The sequence below is a fragment of the Phaenicophaeus curvirostris genome, chromosome 1 (assembly GCF_032191515.1).
Source record: "Phaenicophaeus curvirostris isolate KB17595 chromosome 1, BPBGC_Pcur_1.0, whole genome shotgun sequence".
Classification (NCBI taxonomy): Eukaryota; Metazoa; Chordata; class Aves; order Cuculiformes; family Cuculidae; genus Phaenicophaeus; species Phaenicophaeus curvirostris.
In genome coordinates, this window is record NC_091392.1 from 10,632,756 (window position 1) to 10,655,848 (window position 23,093).

General features: G+C 36.1%; 1 protein-coding gene across 10 annotated transcripts in view; it reads left to right on the plus strand.

Annotated features, from left to right (window-relative positions):
* The window catches only part of CACNA2D1 (calcium voltage-gated channel auxiliary subunit alpha2delta 1), a 390,104-nt gene that overhangs the window by 267,732 nt on the left and 99,279 nt on the right, over window positions 1-23,093 (plus strand). For all 10 annotated transcript variants that reach the window (XM_069875667.1, XM_069875759.1, XM_069876321.1 and 7 more), the window contains exons 7-10: window positions 1,976-2,107; window positions 18,863-18,932; window positions 19,745-19,795; window positions 20,859-20,958. In XM_069875667.1, the coding sequence (XP_069731768.1) occupies window positions 1,976-2,107; window positions 18,863-18,932; window positions 19,745-19,795; window positions 20,859-20,958 (353 nt within the window). The remainder of the gene's footprint in view (window positions 1-1,975; window positions 2,108-18,862; window positions 18,933-19,744; window positions 19,796-20,858; window positions 20,959-23,093) is intronic.

Below are 23,093 nucleotides of genomic sequence, written 5' to 3' on the forward strand. Positions count from 1 at the left end.
AGCAAGTACTCTCTCTGTACATCAGATGAGGAAACAGTAACATGAAAAAAATAAAAATATATATAATTATAAAAAATAAAAAAATCAAGCATGAAAGGAAATTCTTGTCTGAGTAATGAAAGAGCTTGTAATGACTTCATGGAGCCACTTCTGGAAGTAAGATCTGAAACAAAAACAACTTTAGAAAGTCTGTACTTAATGTTCAATTACACAGAAGATCAAACTGGATCTGAAAGAGACAATTGAACAGTAACCATTTTAAAATGATACTTAACTTCTCATGGTGATGTGGGGAATTATTCCTCTTTTTTAAGTAAGCATATATATATTTAAAATTAGCTACATGTCAAAGGGGCAGGTACGTGGTACAAGTTTATTGCTTACAGAGAATCTGAATGTAATTTGATATTTCTGTAGCAAGCTATATCTTGAGACAGTAATATTATCTTAAAATTACTTTGAAAAAAATAGATAAACCTTTCTGCAAAACACATGCTGTAGCAATTTTCTCCTTAACCTTTTAAAACAAGCCTATAAAATTTGATGTTGTGATCTCATTTCTCTAGTACCTGTATACATTTCTTTGGAAATAGGCTGTCAAATCTTAACTTTCATCCTGTTTTTAATTTTAATGTTTCTTTTATTTCACAGTAGTATTTCTGTGTGTGTATTTCACAGTAGTATAGGTCTAGAATGTATATCTCCGTACCAATTTTTGTACTGTAGTGCCACTCATGTACCTTATGCGTGAACTGTTTTTATTTCAGTTTGATTTGTCCATGTGCATTTTTTTTTTGTGTGCAATTCTATAATGTAAGCAGGATTCATATTACAGTGTTAACTTCCATTGAATTTATACTTACATCTTTAACTGTTTTCAATTTTTTTTCCCCCTCTAGTTCCCTTCCCACTCTGAACTTGATGTTTCCGTTTTAGAAACATTACTTATAATGCCATTAGGCAACGTACAAGTTAAAATTAGCAATTAAACTCATAAAAAGCTTTAAAATACCTACTATTGCTTACCATTAGTAAGATTTTTGTTTTGAAATTTACACCTGGTCAAATGAGGTGAAAAGCATGACTTATCACAAGTAATATCATGAAGTACTGTCACAGTAAAATTTCATTGACTAGTGACTGTAGACAATTCACTGTTCCTGTAGCAGTGTTCAGCAATTAGAGTAAGTCTCCCTTTTAAAAAAAGGCATAGAGCATACCATTATATTATAAATTTAATCCATTTCATATATTTGATCGATTAAAAGAAGCATTGGTACAGGGCAATTGTGTGAATATGAGTTTCTGTATAACTGGCACATAGTGGTTAGTTGAAACGTGAATTTCTTTGTATTTTAAGTGCATCATGGAACTGACCCAACTCATAAACATTAATATTCACATTGTTGATCTTTCTGTAAGTGATCATAAGATATCATAAGATCATAACATTAAGATCTATAGCATGCAATAATGGGTACTACTGTGCATACATTAATGTTACCATTCAAATAATATTATCTTTTTCCCATATAACCCTCATATAGCAACCATTTGGAAGGGCCCATCTTTGTTACCTTTATAAAAGACTCAAGTACTTTTGTTAACAGAATTCTAGTTGTTATTATTGCAGTGTATTGTAATTAGTAGAAACTTCAAATTTATATGCTTGCATTTATTTTTCTATTACTGGGAACTGCACTTATAATGAAGTATCAGAAACAACATATTTGTAGAAGATACTGATTATCCAAATAAACCAATGGTCATTGCATACAAATAATGCAATAGGCAGAAGAGAGCATGAGGAACTTAAACAAAATTCCAAGGAAGAGGAGTGTGTTTTTAAATTTACTTTGCTGGTTATTTAAAAGAAATGTTATTACTTTCTGCAATAGTTGTTTGCTTTTTATAGGCATTATTGTTTGCATCAGAGTGTAACTTTGTACTACCAAATATGTTTTGTCTTTGACAGCAACAATAGTGTTAAATGAACTTAACTGGACTGCAGCGCTGGATGATGTATTCAAGCGGAACAGAGAAGAAGACCCCACTTTATTATGGCAAGTTTTCGGTAGTGCAACTGGCCTCGCTAGGTATTACCCAGGTAACTGAAGTTTCCTTAAAAAACTATCCTGTGCCACATATTGCCTTAAAAATACTCTGAATTATTTACTAGCAATAAAAGATAACTAACAATTACTGCCTGGCATAGGTGTAGTTTCTGTGTATCAGAAGTAACTCAAGGACTTTGAAATTATTCTGACATATGGTATGAGGGAGAAGAAACTGGGGGTGAAATACATAACTAGTATTTCCTGTGGTAAAAGGGACAGAAAAGCAGAAGTGTTCAATTTTATTTTTGTGTTTGTTTTCTACATGTTGTGTAAATAATATTTTGAATTCTTGCCAGTGAGATTTTTGTATCCTTCTAGTTTTGAAAATAGTGACTTGCTGACTAGACAGATAATCTTATGACTGAAGTCAGTGAAGGTACAATTGTACCATTTTATGTTTGTGTCCCGCAGAACCCACAATCTGAGAATTATGTCTTTCCTATTAGAACTAAGGTCAATGAATAAAATTTGGTTATTTCATCAGCATCTGTGCCACCTGTCAAAGAATCCCACTACTAGATCACACTAATTAATTCAAATAAATGTATGTTTTACTGAATTTAGATCATCAGTAGCTTGATTTGATTTTTTTGATGTGTACTTGCTCATTGAAAGGCTTTTTTATGGCAATGTATACTGCCTGTGCTGCTACTGTTCTTGTAAAGTGATGCTGTTATCAATGATAGAATAATGTGTCCACTACACACAAGACAGTTGCGTGCAGTGCCTTGTCTCTTGCCTGCAACTGGCTGAGGAAGAACTGTGACATCCTTTCTGGTCTGTTTATACAAGATTGATTGTGTTTCTGAGGGTGAAGGGTATTATTCTAAAGTTGTTACTGTATTATTAGTACAATTGCTAGCACAGGCAGAGAAACTGCCTTAGGCTAGTTTATAGGAAGAATATTTCATTGCACTTGAATCTGTTTGTTTTGTCATGCTAGATGTACATAAAATAAACACAGTGATATGTTGCAGAAAACATAATAGTGAAAAGGCTAATTTCATGTTTCTGTTATTGCTAAGTGCGCTGTTTCAATCTTTTTAGGGTATGTTAGTACGGTGTTTGGGGTCAACGTTTGTCGTCACTATATAGTGATGTATTCAAAGTGCTGAAAAAGAAGTGCTTCTTAAATACGTCTCTGTGCTATTTTCTAGGAAAACCATTTTTAAGAATACACTGAAAAATTAATTCTTATGTCTAGCTAACTGTCTATTCCAGTTGTCTACCAGCACAACACAGTAGACTCAGAGTCTCTCTGTATCCTTCCCTAGAGCACCTCTATAAAATAAGAGAAACTTGTTTTCCCAGTTTTACAGGTGGATATGTTGCTTATATATAGAATCATAGAATTGTAGAATCACCAGGTTGGAAAAGACCTCTTGGATCGTTGAGTCCAACCATTCCTATCTGCCCCTAAACCATGTCCCTGAGTTTTACCTGTCTTTTAACACCTCCAGGGATGGTGAATCAACCACCTCCATCTAAATACAAATTCAAATTTAGTATAAAACTCAGATCCTCACACCTCTTGCTTATTCCGTAGCTAGGTGCCTAAGTACTTATTAGCTGCTTAATTCTGTCAGAATGTAACTTCATAAATACCTGGGTAACTCTCCAGTTCTTTAATTTTGCATGCACACAGTATCCTGGAGCAGTCTGATAGTGATTAAATGGTATGTGCATTGTTCTGTGTGTTGTCTCCTTCCCATTTCTTTCCATTTATAGCTAAAATCAGTAAACCCTTTGGGTTTCAGGTTTTTAGAAAGGTCTTTGTGCCAGGTTTTCCATCTTTCTCTTTTTGTAAACTCTTTGTCTCAGTTTGCTGACACTCAAATATTCTGAAAATGAAATTGACTCATATACTAGAAGGGATGTTTTTCATATTTGGCTTTTGAAAATAATATTATAAATTGTAAAACATCTCTTCATCATATTTGCCTTTGGTACGTCTGCTTTGAAGTGATGAATTTCTCTATAGTGATGATATTTTTGAAAGAATTTGGAAGTATCAAAATTGAAAATTAAAATGCATAAATGAGTCTGCTCTGTAGTATCTGAAATATATCCACTCACTTTTCCCTCCTTTGCAAAGAACAATCTTTGGCACCTCTAAGCAATAGAGGAGGTCTTCAATCAAAGGTTTCTTGGTCTAATGTTTTTGTCTGATAGTATCTCACTGCCTTGAGTAATGGGCTAGACGATACATCACTTCTGTCATAATTAGGCTTTTGGGCTATCCTTGTCACCATAGTAACCAGCAGCTTGAAGGGATCTTTCTATGGGTCACCCTATGGATGGAAAGTATGTGTGAAATCTAAGATTATTTTTCTACTACATATATCCCATTTTCCTACATATATTCTTTATTTTTAGTACTGTTGTACACTCCTCTAGCATCACATGCACGATTTCATTTAATTAGTAATTAAATGCAGTAGAATATGAATGGGTAACTCTATTTTACAAAAATAACTAACAGCATCAGGTATAGGAAGTAATGGTACCTAAGTATTCACTTTCATTTTTACTGAGGAGAAAACTGGATTCTATGTGGTGTTGCTTTTGATTTTGTTTTGAAGAAGGAAAAAATATTTAATCCAGAGCAGCCAGATTTAGGAAGATATTTCTGTAGATGGATAGATACAGATGTTCAAGAAAGCTGAGTATTAGAAATATATAAATAAATACACATATATGTTGAAATTTACAGTAGTGACAGAACCAGCACCAGACATAAAAGGGAACTGTACAGCAACTTCCTGTGTTTACGAGCTGCATCTATAGAAACATTAGAGATTGCTTTGAGGTCAGTTTCTCTCTTTATAGATTAATATAATGCTTCATTTTCTTTATTAATAATTTTTCCCTAGAAGATGCTCAGTTCAGCTCTCATTCTCAAACATCAAGACAGAAGTGGCAGAGAAGAACCAAAGATGCATTATACCTTCATGAGCCTAAAACCTGCTTTTTCACTTCTTTCAGTTAGAATTTTAATCAGCTTGATTTAAAGAGTTAATATCAGTTTCCTGATACTGAACTTTTTCTTCTTTAATTATTTAGGAAAATGTGTCTTGCCTAAAATAATTTGAAAGATTAGTGAGGATACTTTTATCAATATTTTCATTAGTTTCAATGGCAGCATATTTGTGAAGATAAATGTTAAGCTCTATTACAGTGCTGGTGACTATCCGTTTTGATATGAAGGTGCCAAGAACAATTCTGAGATTTTTATTAGTGATTCTATGAGCTCTGAACAACTCAAGAATAAGTAAATAGTAATTTAATAAAAGAGCTCAGAAGAATAGACAAGTAAAATGAGTGGAAGTTTTAGGAAGGATGCAATGTATGCTAATTCTTACATTTAAAGTTATATACCACAAATTAGTCTTTCTTTCTTTGAAGAGATGATATCAGCATTGTAAAAATGCATTGTCCTTTTTACATAGATTTGTGGAGTTGTATCAGAATCAATACAGGGGACTTGTTTACAAAAGGCATGGAAAAGGCCATGGTTCTTATTACCTTCTTTGCCTCAGTCCTTACTCCTAAGACCAGCCCTCAGTAATTGCAGACCTCTGGGATCACAGGAAAATTATGAAGCAAGGCTGACCTGCCCTCAGAGAGGAAGAATCAAGCTAGGGAACATTTAAACAAGCTGGACGTGTACAAGGGCTTGTCATGTGATGGGATGCATCCACAAGTATTGAGGGGACTGATGGATGTCGTTACAAGGCCATCCTTGATTATCAAAGAATCATAGAATCATAGAATAAACATGTTGGAAGAGACCCACTGGATCATCGAGTCCAACCATTCCTATCAAACACTAAACCATGCCCCTCAGCACCTCATCCACCCGTGCCTTAAACACCTCCAGGGAAGGTGACTCAACCATCTCCCTGGGCAGCCTGTTCCTGTGCCCAATGACCCTTTCTGTGAAAATTTTTTCCTAATGTCCAGACTAAATGTCCCCTGGTGGAGCTTGAGGCCATTCCCTCTTGTCCTGTCCCCTGTCACTTGGGAAAGAGGCCAGCACCCTCCTCTCTACAACCTCCTTTCAGGTAGTTATAGAGAGCAATGAGGTCTCCCCTCAGCCTCCTCTTCTCCAGGCGAAACAACCCCAGCTCTCTCAGCCGTTCCTCATAACGCCTGTTCTCCAGCCCCCTCACCAGCTTGGTTGCTCTTCTCTGGACTCGCTCCAGAGCCTCAACATCCTTCTTGTGGTGAGGGGCCCAGAAATGAACACAGGATTCGAGGAGCGGTCTCACCAGTGCCGAGTACAGAGGAAGAAGAACCTCCCTGGACCTGCTGGTCACACCGTTTCTGATCCAAGCCAAGATACCACTGGCCTTCTTGGCCACCTGGGCACACTGCTGGCTCATATTCAGTCGGCTGTCAACCAACACCCCCAGGTCCCTCTCCTCCAGGCAGCTTTCTTGACAGACTTCTCCTAGTTTGTAGCACTGCACAGGGTTGTTGTGCCCCAAGTGCAGGACCCGGCATTTGGCCTTGTTAAACCTCATGCCATTGGACTCAGCCCAGCGGTCCAGCCTGTTCAGATCCCTTTGCAGAGCCTCCCTACCCTCCAGCAGATCGACACTTCCACCCAGCTTAGTGTCATCCGCAAACTTGCTAAGGGTGCACTCGATGCCTTCATCCAGGTCATTGATAGACATTGAACAGGGCTGGACCCAGCACTGAGCCCTGGGGAACCCCACTTGTCACTGGCCTCCAGCTGGATTTCACACCATTTCCCACCACTCTCTGGGCCCGGCCAGCCAACCAGTTTTCCACCCAGGAGAGTGTGCGCCTGTCCAGGCCAGAGGCTGACAGTTTCCGAAGCAGAATGCTGTGAGAAACTGTGTCAAAGGCTTTACTGAAGTCCAGGAAGATACATCCACAGCCTTTCCCTCATCCAGCAGCCGAGTCACTTTGTCATAGAAGGCGATGAGGTTAGTTTGGCAAGACCTGCCTTTTGTGAATCCATGTTGACTGGGCCTGATCACCTGGTTCTCTTGCATGTGCTTCATGATAGCACTCAAGATCACCTGCTCCATGACTTTCCCTGGCACTGAGGTCAGACTGACAGGCCTGTAGTTTCCTGGGTCCTCCCTGTGACCCTTCTTGTAGATGGGCACAACATCAGCCAGCCTCCTGTCCAGTGGGACTTCCCCAGTCTTCCAGGACTGTTGGAAGATGATGGAAAGTTTTCAAAGATTATCATTGAAAGGTCATGGAAACTGGCAGAGCTTCCCGAGTTTCCTTTTTTTTTCCTGAGGAAACAAGTGTCACTTCTGTCTTCAAGAAGGAGTAAGAAGGAGAATCTGGGGGGCTACAAAATGTCAGGCTAACCTTAGTCTCTGGGAAAGTGATGGAGCAAAGCTTCTTGGAAACTGTTTAGAAGCATAGTAAGGACAAATAGGTTATTGGGAGTGGTCAGCATCAATTAAAAGGGAAATCATGCCTAATCAGCCTGATAATTGTCTGTGATGACATGACAGAATCATAGAATCATAGAATCATAGAATAACCAGGTTGGAAGAGACCCACTGGATCATCGAGTCCAACCATTCCTATCAAACACCAAACCATGCCCCTTAGCACCTCATCCACCCATGCCTTAAACACCTCCAGGGAAGGTGAATCAACCACCTCCCTGGGTAGCCTGTTCCAGTAACCAATGACCCTTTCTGTGAAGAATTTTTTCCTAATATCCAGCCTAAACCTCCCCTGGCGGAGCTTGAGGCCATTCTCTCTTGTCCTGTCCCCTGTCACTTGGGAGAAGAGGCCATCACCCTCCTCTCTACAACGTCCTTTCAGGTAGTTGTAGAGAGCAATGAGGTCTCCCCTCAGCCTCCTCTTCTCCAGGCTAAACAACCCCAGCTTGATGGAGGTAGAAGAGGGATATGTAGTGATGTTATTTGTCTTGATTTTAAGAGTAAGTATTTTAACATTGCTTCCCTTAACATCCTCATGGACAAACTGATGAAGTAGTTTAGACAAATAGACAGTGATGTGGACTAAAATCTATCTGAATTGCTGGTCTTGAAGGGTTATGAGAAGTGGCATGAAGTCCAGCAAGAGACCAGTGAAAAGTGGTGTACCCTAGGATTTAATACTGTGGCCAATGCAATTCAATGCCTTTATTAGTGACCTGGATGATGGGACAGGGTTCACCCTTAGCAAGTCTATAGGTAATACAAAATTGGGAGTGGCTGATTCAGAAGATGGTTGTACTGCCATTCAAGGGGATCTTAACAGGCTGAAAAGTTGTACTGACAGGAATCTCATGGAGTTCCACAAAGGGAAGTGCAAAGTTCTGTATCTTGTACAATTGTAGACACCGATATCTGCAGGGGGATGAATTGCTGGGAAGCAGCTTTACAAGAAAAAAAAACAACTGAGGGCCATGGACAAATTGGACATTGTCAACAGCAGCCTGGGATGCATTAGGCAGAGCAGGTTGAAGGAGGTGATCATTCCCATTGACTTAGCACTGGTGAGACACATCTGAAGTGAAAGATCCAATTCTGCACCCCCAGTACATGAGTGACAGGGACTAACTGACTTGGCACATCTTTCATAGGAGGAGAGACTGAGACACCTGTCTTGCAGCCTGGAGAAAGCAAGACTCAGAGGGATCTTACAAGTATGTGTAAATAGCTGATGGATAGTGGAGAGGGACAACTCTTCATGGTACCAATTCTCTGTTGTTTGGGTTGGAAGGGACCTTAAAGATCATCCAGTTCCAACCCCCCTGCCATGGGCAGGGACATCTCAGATCACGCTGCCCAAGACCCCATCCAACCTGGCCTTGAGCACCTCCAGGGATGGGGCAGCCACAACTTCCCTGGGCAACCTGTTCCAGTGCCTCAGCACCTTCATAGTGAAGAATTTTCTCCTAATGTCTAGTCTGAATCTTTCCCTTTCCAATTTATAGCCATTCCCCTCGTACATAAAGATACATAGTGAATTCTGTTATTGCATTCTGTTAGACACTAAATTCTTCTGTCTATAGTCCTGTCTGACTTGCAGCCTGAGGAATCTTGAGGTCATTATCCTGTACTGCTGTCCAATACATGCTCAGAGGATATCTTGAGTCGTCTCAGAAAACAAAAAATCTTGATTTACATGGTGGCATTTGAGGAAATTACTTACAACTTCTGTTCTTCTTTCCAATAGGAAAACACAACTAGCTTTTCTGAACATCTCCCACATGTGACTTGTATAAGAAAACCCTTCCTGTTTCTTAATGTTCAGTTTGGAAAAAAAAAATTAGGCAAGACAGGACTGGGCATATGAATAACTTCTTTCCTTTTTGTTTTTGTCTAGTCACTCTTGTCTTGAATGCGTATTTTCAATTGTAGTTTCTTTACAAAATCCACCAGGTTGAAAAATATTTGTGGAAGTTTCTAGTCTTTGTCCTGCAAGAGAATAGCTTCCCATTATTTATATATAACTCAAGAGTGAGATTCAGTTTTCACTGCTACCATGAAAGAAAGCTGAAATATATTTGGGTGGATGGAGTTCAGCAAACTGTCCTGAAATTGTATATTATGGAATTCAGAAAGGCAATTTTTTTGAAACAGTAAATAAAATCAGAAGACTTTCATTTGGAAAATTGTGATCCACCAAGTTTTAAATCTGGATTTTCTGTGAGATGGCAAGAGAGCACGATTATTATAAATGTTGAAGCACCTTTTCAGTAGAACTAATCCTTGCATCTTACATCATCCTGCCTAATTTTTGAGTTTATACTTCTTGAGGAACTGATACTAGATTTTAAGATGTCATTTTAAGATGATATCTTACCTAATTCTAGGCCAGATATAGAGTTTTTGTTTCAAAATAAAAGCTGTAATCTGGCCACATTCTAGCAAGCTTATTGAAATTAATTTATTTCATTCCAATTTATACTTGCAAAGACATAAAATTCCAAATGTAACAACCTAGTATTTTAACATCCAAAGCTTTTATTTCTGGAACACTTTGAAAGAAAAAGGAAATATGGTCATCATGAGAGGATAAGGTACTTCAGACAAACACCTGAAATGGATGAAGGATCTGTCTTATTCACCAGATGTGGATTATCTAACACAGAATAACTGATGCCTTTTTAAAAGGTAAGAATAAGTGACAATAAACAGAATCACAGAATTATTCAGGTTGGAAGGAACTTCTGTTTCTTGGACCAACCCTCCTGCTCAATCAAGGCCACTTAGAATCTGTAATATAATTTATTTATTTATTTATTTATTTATTTATTTATTTATTTATTTATTTATTTATTGTGATGTTTCCAAATATATATTGCTTTGGTAGCAGGAGTTTTTTTGAGCTTTGTTGACTCCGTGTAGACAGAAAGGTACTTTAATATAGATCAGACTTCAGATTTAATTTATAATTAACCACAGAGCAGTGGACAAATCTGTTACACAAAACTAAATTAATTTAATTAAAATAGTTTAGTATGTTTTGACAGATATTAAGGTACTTACATTTCGTGAGGCATCTATCCAGCTAATTTTACTTCTGGGTTTTAGAAAGCACGTATTTAATATCAAATTTTTGGCAGCCTACTTGGAACTGTAGGTATAAACAAGCCAGTTCCTCTTTTAAACTTGAAATCCTTCTTAATTATAGAGATAATGAGGATTATAATTGTTAATCAATATTTCATTAAAATTCTGCAATAGGAAGCATATTATTTTCACTGCAGCAATTACTAAAGTAACAAGTTTTAAAAACACTTTGTATTTATGTGCCTTTTGCCAGGTACTGTCTCTTTCTTTTCATTTTTTTCTTTCTTGGTAAGGCTACGCTCCCTAGTAAGCGATGCATTTTGTTTTGGACTGCAGGCAGCAGACTTGTATTTGCAGTTAAATATGATGTAGAAGTCTCTTTAGTTGTAGCAATAAATATATTTAAGAAAGTTTGGCTGGAAAGGATTGCTCTAATGAAAACACATTCTTGATCAAGATGAATATTTAATAAAAAACCTGTTTGATCAGCAACACCAACTCAGCTCTCTTGGGAAAGTAAAATAAATATTTGCCAATGGTAATACAAGAAAGGGGAGCACTGATACAGATAGTATCTGACTCCAATTAGTGGGTTTTATTTAACAGTAACAGTAGCATGATAATGCATGAATAGATTCAACATCTTCTATGAAGAAATGTTGAACCTAGACTTAGTTTGACAGTATTTAGTCTGTACTGTGCCAAAGGCGGGAATGTGCCACACTTGGTAAAGGTCCAAAGAATTCAGACAATTCCTTGCAAAAATAAAACTGGGAAAGAAATACTGTCCTGTCCGTAGATGTTCCAAATCTTCCCACTTCCATCTGGAGACTTAATGAGGGCCTATGGGAAATTAAATTCAAGTCACAAAGTATGTGTGAAGTTGAAGTCCTTACCTGACTGAGTAGATATTGAACAAGATTACAGTGTTGGAATTGAGTGCTTACATAATTTTAATCCTTACTTTAAGCACATGTAAGCATGTTTTAATCATGCATAAAGGTGTTTCTTAAATTCATCTGTTCCTTCAGTTTTATCGTTGTGCCTGTACTAATAAACAGAACAAGTCAGAGTTTTCTGAAAATCCTTTAGACAAGTGTGACTGAAGGGACAGAACATGTTGGCAGCCTTTGCAGATGGACAGCACTGGACCTTGGTTTGTTTTTTCTTTACTAAAAGGTTCTTCAGTCGTGTTCTAGGAGGCTTCATGTTCTCAAACACCCATAGATTATTTTATGCTATACTGCAAGGTGTACATATGCTTCATGGCATATAACACACAGCTTAATTTTCATCCCCCAAACACCCTCTAGTTTAAAAGTAATAAATGTATCACTGTCCTCTTTTTGCAGATAAAAGAAACAGGTAGAGAAAGATAAAATTACTTTTTTTGGTGATCCCCTGAAGCTTAGGGATTCAAGCTGGGAATATGTCTAATGCCAAGGCTTTTTTCAAGATTCCATTTGGCATTATATTCTTTTAACTCTTACTTATATTCATAGCATTGTTTAAACATCAGCAAGTGTGTTAATCTTCTTGGGATCTTTGTAATACCAGTGCTGAAGAGTGATAAGATGATGATAAGAACAATGATAAGAACTGCTGAATTCTTTCCCTTTTTTTACTGTAAGTTTGCCTTGTATTTAGCCTTACTTTGTTTATCGATATAAAAAATAGATACATTATTATGGGAACTTTAATTAATTAGAGAAAAGCCTCTTTACATCACTTACGCGAGTATTTTACCAGAATATTTCTATGTAATTAGAGCTTACAAGGTGATAAATTGATAAATGCACAGACAGAGAAAAGATACTGCTGTAGTACTGATTAGCTTGAAAAAAAATATTGTCCCTGAAGTCTTAAAATTCTTAGGTTAAACGTATGGATAGAGAAGTACTAGTATTATCTCTTCACCTTGATAAAAAAAATAGTAATAAAAATCTTCAAACCTATTTCCAGATGTCAGTGAAGCAGATCTCACTCAGCAACTGGAGCATTCTTTGCTTAGACAAATTAATAATGGAAGAGCTTTAAAAATCAATTTTTAATAAAATAACATGGTATCTCTCCAAATGAGGGACTTGCTGTGCACAGCTGCTCTTGTGTTACCATTAATGGCAAGCAATAGTGTTGTGGCTGTGATATTGAACTCACCAAAGAAAGCCATTACTGGAGCAGGTACTAAGAGGCTGGAAAGCCTTAAAAATCCATACAAAATGGATCAAAAGCCTTGAAAAAGTGAGAACTTCACTTTTTTTTTTTCCAAAATATTTTATATTTTATAGCTGTCAGTTCCTGTTAACAACTCAACATTTAAAGGAGCTTTCAATTTAAAAAAAAAAAAAAAGAGTTACTGAAATTAGTATGGAAGTTGTATAGTTCTACTTTTTACACTGAAATAAGCCTCTTTAAGGGTTGTTTTTCTTCTTTTTTTCATTGAAATCTGTGAGGGAAGGACATGTGCTGATATGATTAGGATCTAACCATACTCATGATATGGAAATTATTACAATATATTTAATTATAGCTCATTTTTCAAAATTCATGTGCTGAATGTTGTAATTGTGCAAGAAAATCCCCCTATTTATGGGGTATTGTGCTACTTCTGCTGAGTTAATGGAATAGCAACCAGAAGGCCACCAGACTTATACACTGAAGTTCATGCCATCTCTGTGTTTTTATGATACAAATTGAAATCTCCAGAATTCACTGTTATAGGAAAAAAAAACCCAACAACAATCACAACATCAAACTTTTTGTTGCTTCTTTACCACTTTTCCTAAAACTCTGATGTTCCAGCCCTCTTTGGTGGGATGGTAGCTAGTCGAGGCGAAACCAATGTAAGCAACACGTTTCTTGAGGATGAAATTCAGTTTATATGTGCAAAAGCAGAAATATTTGCCTCTGAACTGAGATAACACAGCCATTTGAGAGGTTAATTTTAAGTTGAAGACTGCAGTATGTGTTATATGTTCAAATTACTTTCATTTCTTTTGGCATATTGGGACCAATAAAGCAATGGATTTATTTGCGTATGAACTGTTCCCACATAAAAATGAGCTGATTTGAGCTGAAACAGAGCCCAATATTGCCCATAACCACATAGGTAATGCATTCTGAAAAGACCTCTGAGAGATGATTATCCTCTCCTTTCTGCGTGGTGATGGTGCTAAAGTTACAGAGGACATTGCACAGAGCTGTATGGTTAGTTAGATTTTACCTGAAGATAATTTAAGCTCTTGTAAATTTTAAATTATTATCTGAGTAAAATAGTTAAGAAATGGCTGTGTTCAGTCTTCGCTGAACATCATCTGTGGTAGCATGGATCTGATCAGAAACAGTGTTTCTCCTGGGGGGACGTTAGGCATCATTATGATACAAATATCCTGAGTCCAGAGTATAGTAGTGCAAAACAATTCATGCCAATTAACGTTAGGGGCTTTTAAAGTTACGGCTGTTTGTTATTTTTAGCTACTGCTTTTCACCTTTTACCTTTTAGTGAAAAATAACAAAGTAATTTTGAAAATGTGCTGCTGCTACACCAAAATTCACATGACTTCTTTCTGAATAATAAGCTGAGGAATATAACTTTTCCCAACTAGTTCTGGCTATTGCGTATCTGAATGCATGTTTGTTTACACAAGTTCACAAGTAGATTAGAGAAAATCTGAAATGAATCTGAGGACCAAGTATAAACTGGATGTTGCAGCTCAGATTGGGCTCCAGACTTCGTTGAATCTGGCACAGGGAACTGAGTATTCTTTATCTATGGATGTTTTGAATATGCACATGAATGTTGTCCTGAGAGATGGCAAGGTAAAAATCAACTTTGACAAGTATTTGTTTTCCTAACCTAATGTATGCTGTGCTGAGGCTGGCTACCTAGTAACCCTCTGGGATGGGAAGGCAATGAGCTTTGAGTCAGAAAAAGTTGATGCTGTCTGGGATATGATAATTGGCATTTGTTACCTGTCTTACTATCAGTTTTAGTCTCTTTCACCAAATGTGCTACAAGGATGTACATCTGTTAATAATTCATCTGCGGCTCTCTATTCCTTGCATAATCATACCGAACCAGTGGAGCAGGGCCGGTGTAACTGAGGTCTCATTCAGCAGGACTTTCAGGAAGGCTTCCTCCACGACACTCACTTATGCCCCTGAAAACATCTTATGGACTAAAAGTGAGCAGATGTAGCCAAGGTCTCCCATTCCTGAGGAACACTTCATTTAGGCTTTATCCTGTGACAAGCTCTGTGTGGCATGAAATGATTTTGCATGTAATCAACAAAACTGAGGATTTCTACCCTGTGTGTGCAGAAATAGCAGAAGAACATCCCTTACTCATGCTTGCAATACAGCCAGGCCTATATCTCCATAATGCAAATAGCAGAAGTAGGATCAAAATCAAGTCAATTAATAATTTATAAAATATCAAATCTAACCATATGCCAAACATGAAAATCAGCAAAGGACAACATGACTAAGTCTAATGTATGCAACAGAGAACGCTATAGTGTTGACATAGTTCAAATATATTAGTATGCAACAATGAAACACAGTGAGACTGATGTCTTCAAGACATTCAATGAACCATGTTTTAAACAAAAGGTTATATAAATAAATGGTAAATCTGAAAATCCTTTATCTTAATTTTTAGTTTTATGGGAGAATATGTAGTCATGTGTTTCTCCATTTCATTTTTACTTTAATCTTAGACTATATAATGGCTTTTTTTAGTAAGGCATAAGCGAGTTTCACCAAATGGCTTTATGACATGCTTTATATATGGACCATATAGTCTTTTTTGGTTTTCTTCATCCCTTCTAATTACTTCCTTTATAATTAGAAGTGCATTATTACTTATTTTTGCAGTTTTTTAAAACATGAAATCATGGTAAATTAAAGTTACATTGGAGATCAAGTGCCTTAAGGGAATTTCAGTTTCCTAGTAATAGCGATTCTAATAAGATCCTTAAATATTCAGAACATTACCAAAATCAGGGAACAGATTTGAAACTATCAAAACCATCTCAAAATTAAAAGTGTTAATCTAGAAAGAGCTTAGAGAGAATAAGTAATGTAGTCATGGTAATTCTTGTGGTTGAAGAGGGAATTCAGCACTTCTTTGGTATGAATGAAATTTCAGATACTAAGTGCCAAGTCCTTATTTATGTTTACCTATGCACACACTTACTATCAGATTATGTTTACTGTTGTAGAAAACATCATAGAAATCAATAGAACTATTTTTTCCCCAGTAAACATTATGTTTCTTAGTGTTTGTGTGATATTACATCTATTGATATTGGATGAAAAAATTTGCACTCACAGTGTAAATCTGTAAAATGAAAAGCTGTAGGTGTTATTATTCACAGTAATCTACAAAAGGAATAGATAGGCACTAAGTAGTGTGCTGAGTGGCTTATTGACAGTTTCTTTTGTGGGCTAGGAGCATAGCTGGACCTGTACTTAGCACTGGCGAGGCTGCACTTTGAATACTGTGTTCAGTTTTGTGATTTTGTGACTATTGTAATAGTTCATATTCTAGTTCTGGTGAATGTCTTCCCTTCCATTGTCCTTACTAATTTACTATTATGGATTTGGCCATAAAAGGACAGTGTGAACTTTGTTGCAATCCAGAAAATTACAGAAAAGCTATGGTAGACCTGAGTGCAAGGCTCAGTTGCTCAAGTCTTAACAGAAAAACATCCTCTGAAGAGTGATTTGGAAAGATTTGTCTTCAGATCCTTTCTCTTACTCTGTTTCAACCAGAAGTTTTGAGTAGTCTTTCCATAAAAAGAAAGAAAGGAAAAAAATATTAAAAGTGTTGTTCTGGTTTATATTTCAGTTTAAAAAACCTCAACTTTTATCATAAAGAGCCTTTTGGTGTTTCTGGAAATATTAGGGAAAGTTTGAAACATCAGTATTCTGTGTTTAAGTTAGTAATATTTTTTCCACTTCATGTTCCTGAAAGATTTGCCACACTGTATTTGTTCTAAGGGACATGATTCTGAAGTGTGTTCTTCTAGGCAGCTGATGTTGACCTTAAGGAAATAATGTGCTTGCTTGTCAGGTGGTGTGAAAGTTAATACACATTTGTAGCTCTCAGATTTTGCAGAAAAATACAGCTGGATTATTTCTCAAACTGTCTTCTGTTACACAGACAAAATGAAATCTCCACCTATATTTCTGTACATTTTAGTTCAGAATTTAAAAAAGTTAGATTATAACTTAAAATATAAGTAAGTCACACTGTCATCTTCTTGAAGGTAATGATACCAGATGAATTGTAGCTGAATGTTTGTGTGATGGTTTTCAGTCAGTCATTTATGTTAGCTAACGAGCTAGTCTTATTTTCTAAGCCTTTAGAAAATTGATCTAATTTTAAATGAATACCTTTGTCAGTATCTGCTGTTTTAGGAGAATATGCTGGTGTTAGAAACGCTATTCTTCAGCCTGAATTCTCTCTGAATCACCATCTGTATGCTTTGGAGAATATAGTTAAGGTGTTGAATTTATCTTTATATGAAAAAATATAACAAAAAAAATATTCACTTCTCAGTGGAGATTGCCAAGAGTTCTTGTCACACTAGCAGTGTAAATTACATTTTATCTGATGTTTTCAAATGAATCCAGATGCATACATTCAGATAACTCTCTGTTTATGAAGACTGTCCAAGGTATGGGTTGATAAGGGGGGATGGCTTTGGTAGGGTGTAGCCTTTTATTGGATGTTAGTGGAAAGACTGAAAGTTACATGAAGATATAGCAGTGTTGGTCAGTATTTTAATATATATTTACTATTTTACTTAACTACTCATAATGCAGACTAAAGTGAGTACATTGTATGCAGATTTTACAAGTCTCAGGGAATGTATTTCAAGGATGGATTTTCAGATGGAATTCTAATAGATGGGTTAATCTTGATGGACACTAAAAGTCCACAATTGAACATGTACTAACCATGACTTCAGGCTCATAAAATACTGGTGAATTTAACCTGTGCATTCCTAAGCAGTGATACTTAAGGTGCAAGTGTGACATACACTGGTCTCAAAAAATCTGTTTTCTCATTTCTGGAAAGTTTTAAGAGCCTTATCCCATCAGATCACAAAGGGCCTTTCAGATATTTTAGTCTAAGGTCATAGACAATACTGGTTGTGCAACAATATGCAGTGTTTTCTGTGCCTGCTAACTGTATACTGATAAATGTCCTGGGGGTTATGCTCTATTTAAATGTTCTGGTGAATGATGTGCCAACTCAGTTTAAGTCATTAGGAAAAAGTTCATTTAGTAAAATCAAAACTAGACAGCTGCTCTGAGCTGATGGCTTGTATTATATTAATGGATAAAGACATCATAATTCTTCCCCTTTGTCTTAGATTAATGCTTTTTCAGGAAGAATCCTGGGGCAGCCTATATCTTTATTTCCTAGACAGAAAAATGATAAGCATCAGGAAATAGCTCCCCCAGTGCTGTTTTCAGCAAGAGAGCAAATTGCAGAACATTATTCCATTTCATGTAACTTTTTGCTTTTTTATTTGAGTTCGTTAAGCTGTCAAAAGGTTTTGAAAGGTTCATTTTGTTTTTCAGTAAGGAAAAGATGGCCGGTCTTCCTTAAAAATGTGATAAAGCTTAGACTAAATTCATAGAAAAAGTTGCTAATCTTAGCATTTTCTTTACGGAGACATGAATATTTCCATCTCATTTTATTTTCAGAAAATATGATTCTTCTCTGTTATTATTATAATTTGCATTTTTAGGTAAAGCACTCTTGAGTCTCTGAATATCTTTTAGTTGCATAAGTGAGCTTTAGATCAGCACTGTACTACTGAATACAACATTAGTTAAGTTATAATTGGTTTTAAAATTAAGTACTTTCTTGTGAAAAAAAGCATGTTATTTCATATTCTATATCACTTTTTGAAATTCTGGCTCCACTGAAGTCAGTGGTCAATTATAGTCAGTAACCTCATCAACACAATATGGCTCTTTAAGGTCTTCATCTGTATATAGTTTTATTGCATTATTTAGTACGCTCATATATACAGGAGTATATAGATATTTCAAAAATAGATAACACAAATAGAGACTTTTTTATCCATACAAAACACTGATATTTATATCATGCAAATACTGTGATATAAGTCATTATATCACTATATTTAAATTAAGATAAAAGTTTTTGGTTTATATTGTACATTTTTTTCTTTTTAGCCTCTCCATGGGTAGATAACAGTCGAACTCCAAACAAAATAGATCTGTATGATGTTCGCAGAAGACCATGGTAAGCTGTCTTTAAACACTTAACGTCACTTTCTTTCTAGATATGACTGTAAAGACATTTTTTCTGATTATTTCTCATAGTCCCTACTTTTAGATATTGCTGTTTTCTTTTTATTAAATCAGTTAATGCTTCTGAATGAACAATATTCAAATCACACTGTTTGTTATGCAGTAGTTATTACAGTGTGTTGTATGGCTGCATTACATGGACAATGTGATAACAATTAAATAGGTATAAGGCAATTGAAAACTTTGATTTTGTGGAAAATCAAATGTAATTCAGATTATTAGATTGATCCATTCTTCCAGACTTTTACAAGTGCTTTCAAATATTTCTTATTGGTGTAGACTACCAAAAAAATCACTAGACAATTAGAAGATGGAGAATAGTGAGATTATTTCTCATGATTCTTTTTTGGTAAGCCTCTCAAGGCATAATACATGCTGATGCTTTGTTTTATACTAGCTGAATATTCTCTTTCAAAGGACAAAGTATGTTTTACTGAACCGGGCTGTTGTAATAGTTCATCTGTTATCACAATCTCCAGCTATGACCAGTATTTATGTTTTTCCATTATCGACAGTGATTTTTGATCTGTATATCTGACTTCCAGGCTTTTCTGAAGACATTTGGACTTTGGTTTACTTAGAAGACACAGCAAGAGAGAAAATGATGCCATATGGTTTTCTGCTAGCTACAACAGATTTTTGTTGGTTTAGCTAGATTTAGTCTAGGGATTGTACAGCGTCTTTCATCACACACAATAAATATATTTTCAAGTTTGTGTCATTCATAGCTATTATCTGTTTCAGGTACATCCAAGGAGCTGCATCTCCAAAAGACATGCTTATTTTAGTTGATGCGTAAGTATGTAATGTCTGGATGTTGACATTAGAGGAATAAAAGTACTTACGTAAACTGAAGAAATCACTGTATGCTGAGAAATAGAAGATTAGGAAGTCCTTATACGCAATGATCAAAAATCTTGGTATGAGCAAAATAAATACAGAGAAAACAATAGTTTCAAAATGCCCAAAGTAAACCTGAGAATTATTTAAACTGGGCACAAGTGGATTTTAATCACTTCTGTATTGTTCTGCTTTTGGCTTCTTAATTACTGTAGTGATCAATTGAAAATTTTCACATGCAGGCCAAGATTTGTTGTTATACAAAAAACCCAAGTCAAATGACTAGAAGCATGAACGTAGATTTCATCATGATGACATGCGCAGGAAAGATGAGAATTTATGCTGATTTAGTATGGTTTACCATACATATTTTTAAATTGCCGAGTTCAGTTACTATAAAACACTAATAGAAATTAAGCAAAGAAATTATCTTTTTGTTGTGGCAAGGCTTCCTTTGATTAGCTGATGTTGAGGGACCAAAGGAAGCATTGAACCTGATGTGTCAAACAGATTGCTTTAAGGTGAAAAAATTCTCAGTAAGAGAATTTGCATTTAGTGTTTTTAAATGTGGCAAAATGCTTTCCTATGAGCAGTGAGTTTTATCAATATTTGTTATTTCTGCACTTCAGCTTAGGTTTTCCCTTAAATCAAACAAGCTGTCATTTGGATATCTGAAATTCTAAAGTTGTAAATCTATGTGTAAGAGTACAAAATGTTTAGATGATTCATTGCTTCAAGGTGATAAACTCTTTTGGGTTTCTTGAAATCAAAATGAGCAAATGATGGATAATTATGACTTCATATGAGCGAAAAGACTAGGACTTTGAATGCCAGTCTTGGACTTCATAATGTAATAACATGACGGTGAGTTGAGAATTCAGGAGAATTATTGAAAATTATTGAAAATTCAAGTGTGAAAGTCGATGAGAGTGCTGGTGGCTGCTCTGTATTTTCTTTGTATATTTTAAATACAGTGTGTTAAATTCAACCTTTCTCTTATCCTGTGGATTTCTCCTAGGAGCGGGAGTGTCAGCGGATTGACATTGAAGCTGATTCGCACCTCGGTCATTGAGATGCTAGAGACTTTGTCTGATGATGACTTTGTGAATGTAGTTTCAGTGAGTATCTGTTCTTTCCACAAAACATGCATTGTCAACAAAGGCATAAGGTCAGATATGAAATATTTGAATGTTAAGCTGTTAAAAGGCTTAAAATATATTGCAAAATGCCACATCTGGCTCACTGGTTTCTTGTAGGTCTCATGAAAGCCCTAAGTTTGTTGCTATTTCTTCATGATTCTATGATTCTATGATTTGAGTGAAAGGCTAATTAGCTGCAGTAAACAACAAAGGAGGTAATGCAAAGATCATTTAAACAAATTCTCTTTTCCAATATATTATTCTGGTCTATGTAACGCATCTTCTATTTGATTGGCATATGCAAAGTCTCTGAAATAATTGATGGTTCCCAAGTTTTATGCTGTGATATGATATAAAGTGATGCAGAGAAGGTGGAGGAAAGTTCTTTCTTCCAACTGCAGACATTTGAGTTGCTCGTGTTAATTAATCCATGGTGACATAAAGAATAAAACTATATATCTGATCTGACAAAGAGGTGCTCCTGTGAAGTTCTACAAGTAGCAATTTTGTAGACAGCAAAGCAATATTTCCCATAATAAGTTACGCCATTGAGGAAAGAATCCATGAAGGAATTTAAAAGTGCACATAATTTATGCATACTGAAACAGTATATGTGATGTGCTGATCAGATGGTTTTTAGGACAGTAGGATTGTAAGGACTGCCAAATGAAGGTGATGTTTGATTTTTCAAGCGTGGCTTTTCAGTAGCTGAGATCTTTCAGAATATGACCTTAAACTTTAGTACTACATGTAATTGCTGCACTTCAAACTCAACTACTAGACTTAAAAGAAAATCTTAGAGTTTTTAAATAGTTCTCTAAAACAGTTTGGGGGGCTTTTGTGAGTGGCATTGTGGTCTCTCTAATACCTGCCTGGGATTTAAGTGCAAATTCCTGATTTTCAAGAAAGCTGCAGCCAAAATAAAATGAATTTGGGGAGCAGAAGGATTATATGGGCAGCCTTTACTTTTCAGGCTGATACCTTGCCTGTCATGCTCTAGCCTTGGGCAAGGCTTTTTTAGTATTTTATTCAGCTGTTGAATTGTAGAGCTTTGATTCTAAGGATTTAGGATGGCGGCATAGACATACCCTTAATGACAAGAGACAGCTTGTGTGGTGAATAACTCTGGAATGATTTTGGAGGCAATTTTCAACTTCTACAGATGTGTTGTAGCCAGCCTGCAGGGAGAAAGACCTGAAATATCACTATTGGAAATCTCTTTGAACACTGCTTATTGCTTCATCGTTTGCTGTCAGTCTAGCTAGGCCTTTCTGCAAGTAGCAAAGAGAAGCTTTTATTTGTAATGACATTTTCTTTGTTAAAGTTTTTAATTGTGTATTAGTCTGTTTTCTTTAGTATAAATTGCAGTGGGGAAAAAGGGAACTAGTTTATTATCGTTAGTAGTAAAGGAAATAAGCTTTTCTGTAATGTCATTAGAGAGCTGAAATCTTGTTCCTAGGTTCACTGCTTTTGAAAAAGAAGATCTTAGACTGCTGGAAATGGATTACTGAGTTCCTTGGAGCCGTGCCAGATTTTGGTGTTTGAAGATCTGAACCCCACTACCTCCTGATTTATGTAGCTTTCCAAACTCTTCCCTTGTTGTACTTGCAGCCGGCCAGAAATAGAGTATCTTGAAGCTAATACTAGGCCTAAGAGGCTCTGGGTATTTTATTAGCTAAGGTTCTGTGTTATTCTAGCAAGGCCCCAAGGTTGGGATTTGAGTCAAGAAAGGACTAAAAATATTTGAACCTTTTCTGCACTACATTTTTCTCAGTAGCTTGCAACTGACGATACGTAAAACCCTTTCTTCTTTGAATGAACTTTAGAGGCACATATCAGCTATTTGATTGCAGCACAGAAGAGGACTTTTTGGTCATGTTGTGTTCATCCTCAGAGGAAGGCAACGCTCACAGAAGTACATGTAATAGGATGTAGCATCTCTAAATCTTTTATAAAGTACTATTTACTGTTGATTTAAATTTCTATATTATATCCTTCAATTTCCTATTACTTTTGTGTAACCTATGTTTTCATGTGCTTAGGTGACTGTGAATGTGTGGAGGACATTGTGTTCTGACATTTTCTTTCTCTAATAGAAAGGAAATCATATGCTA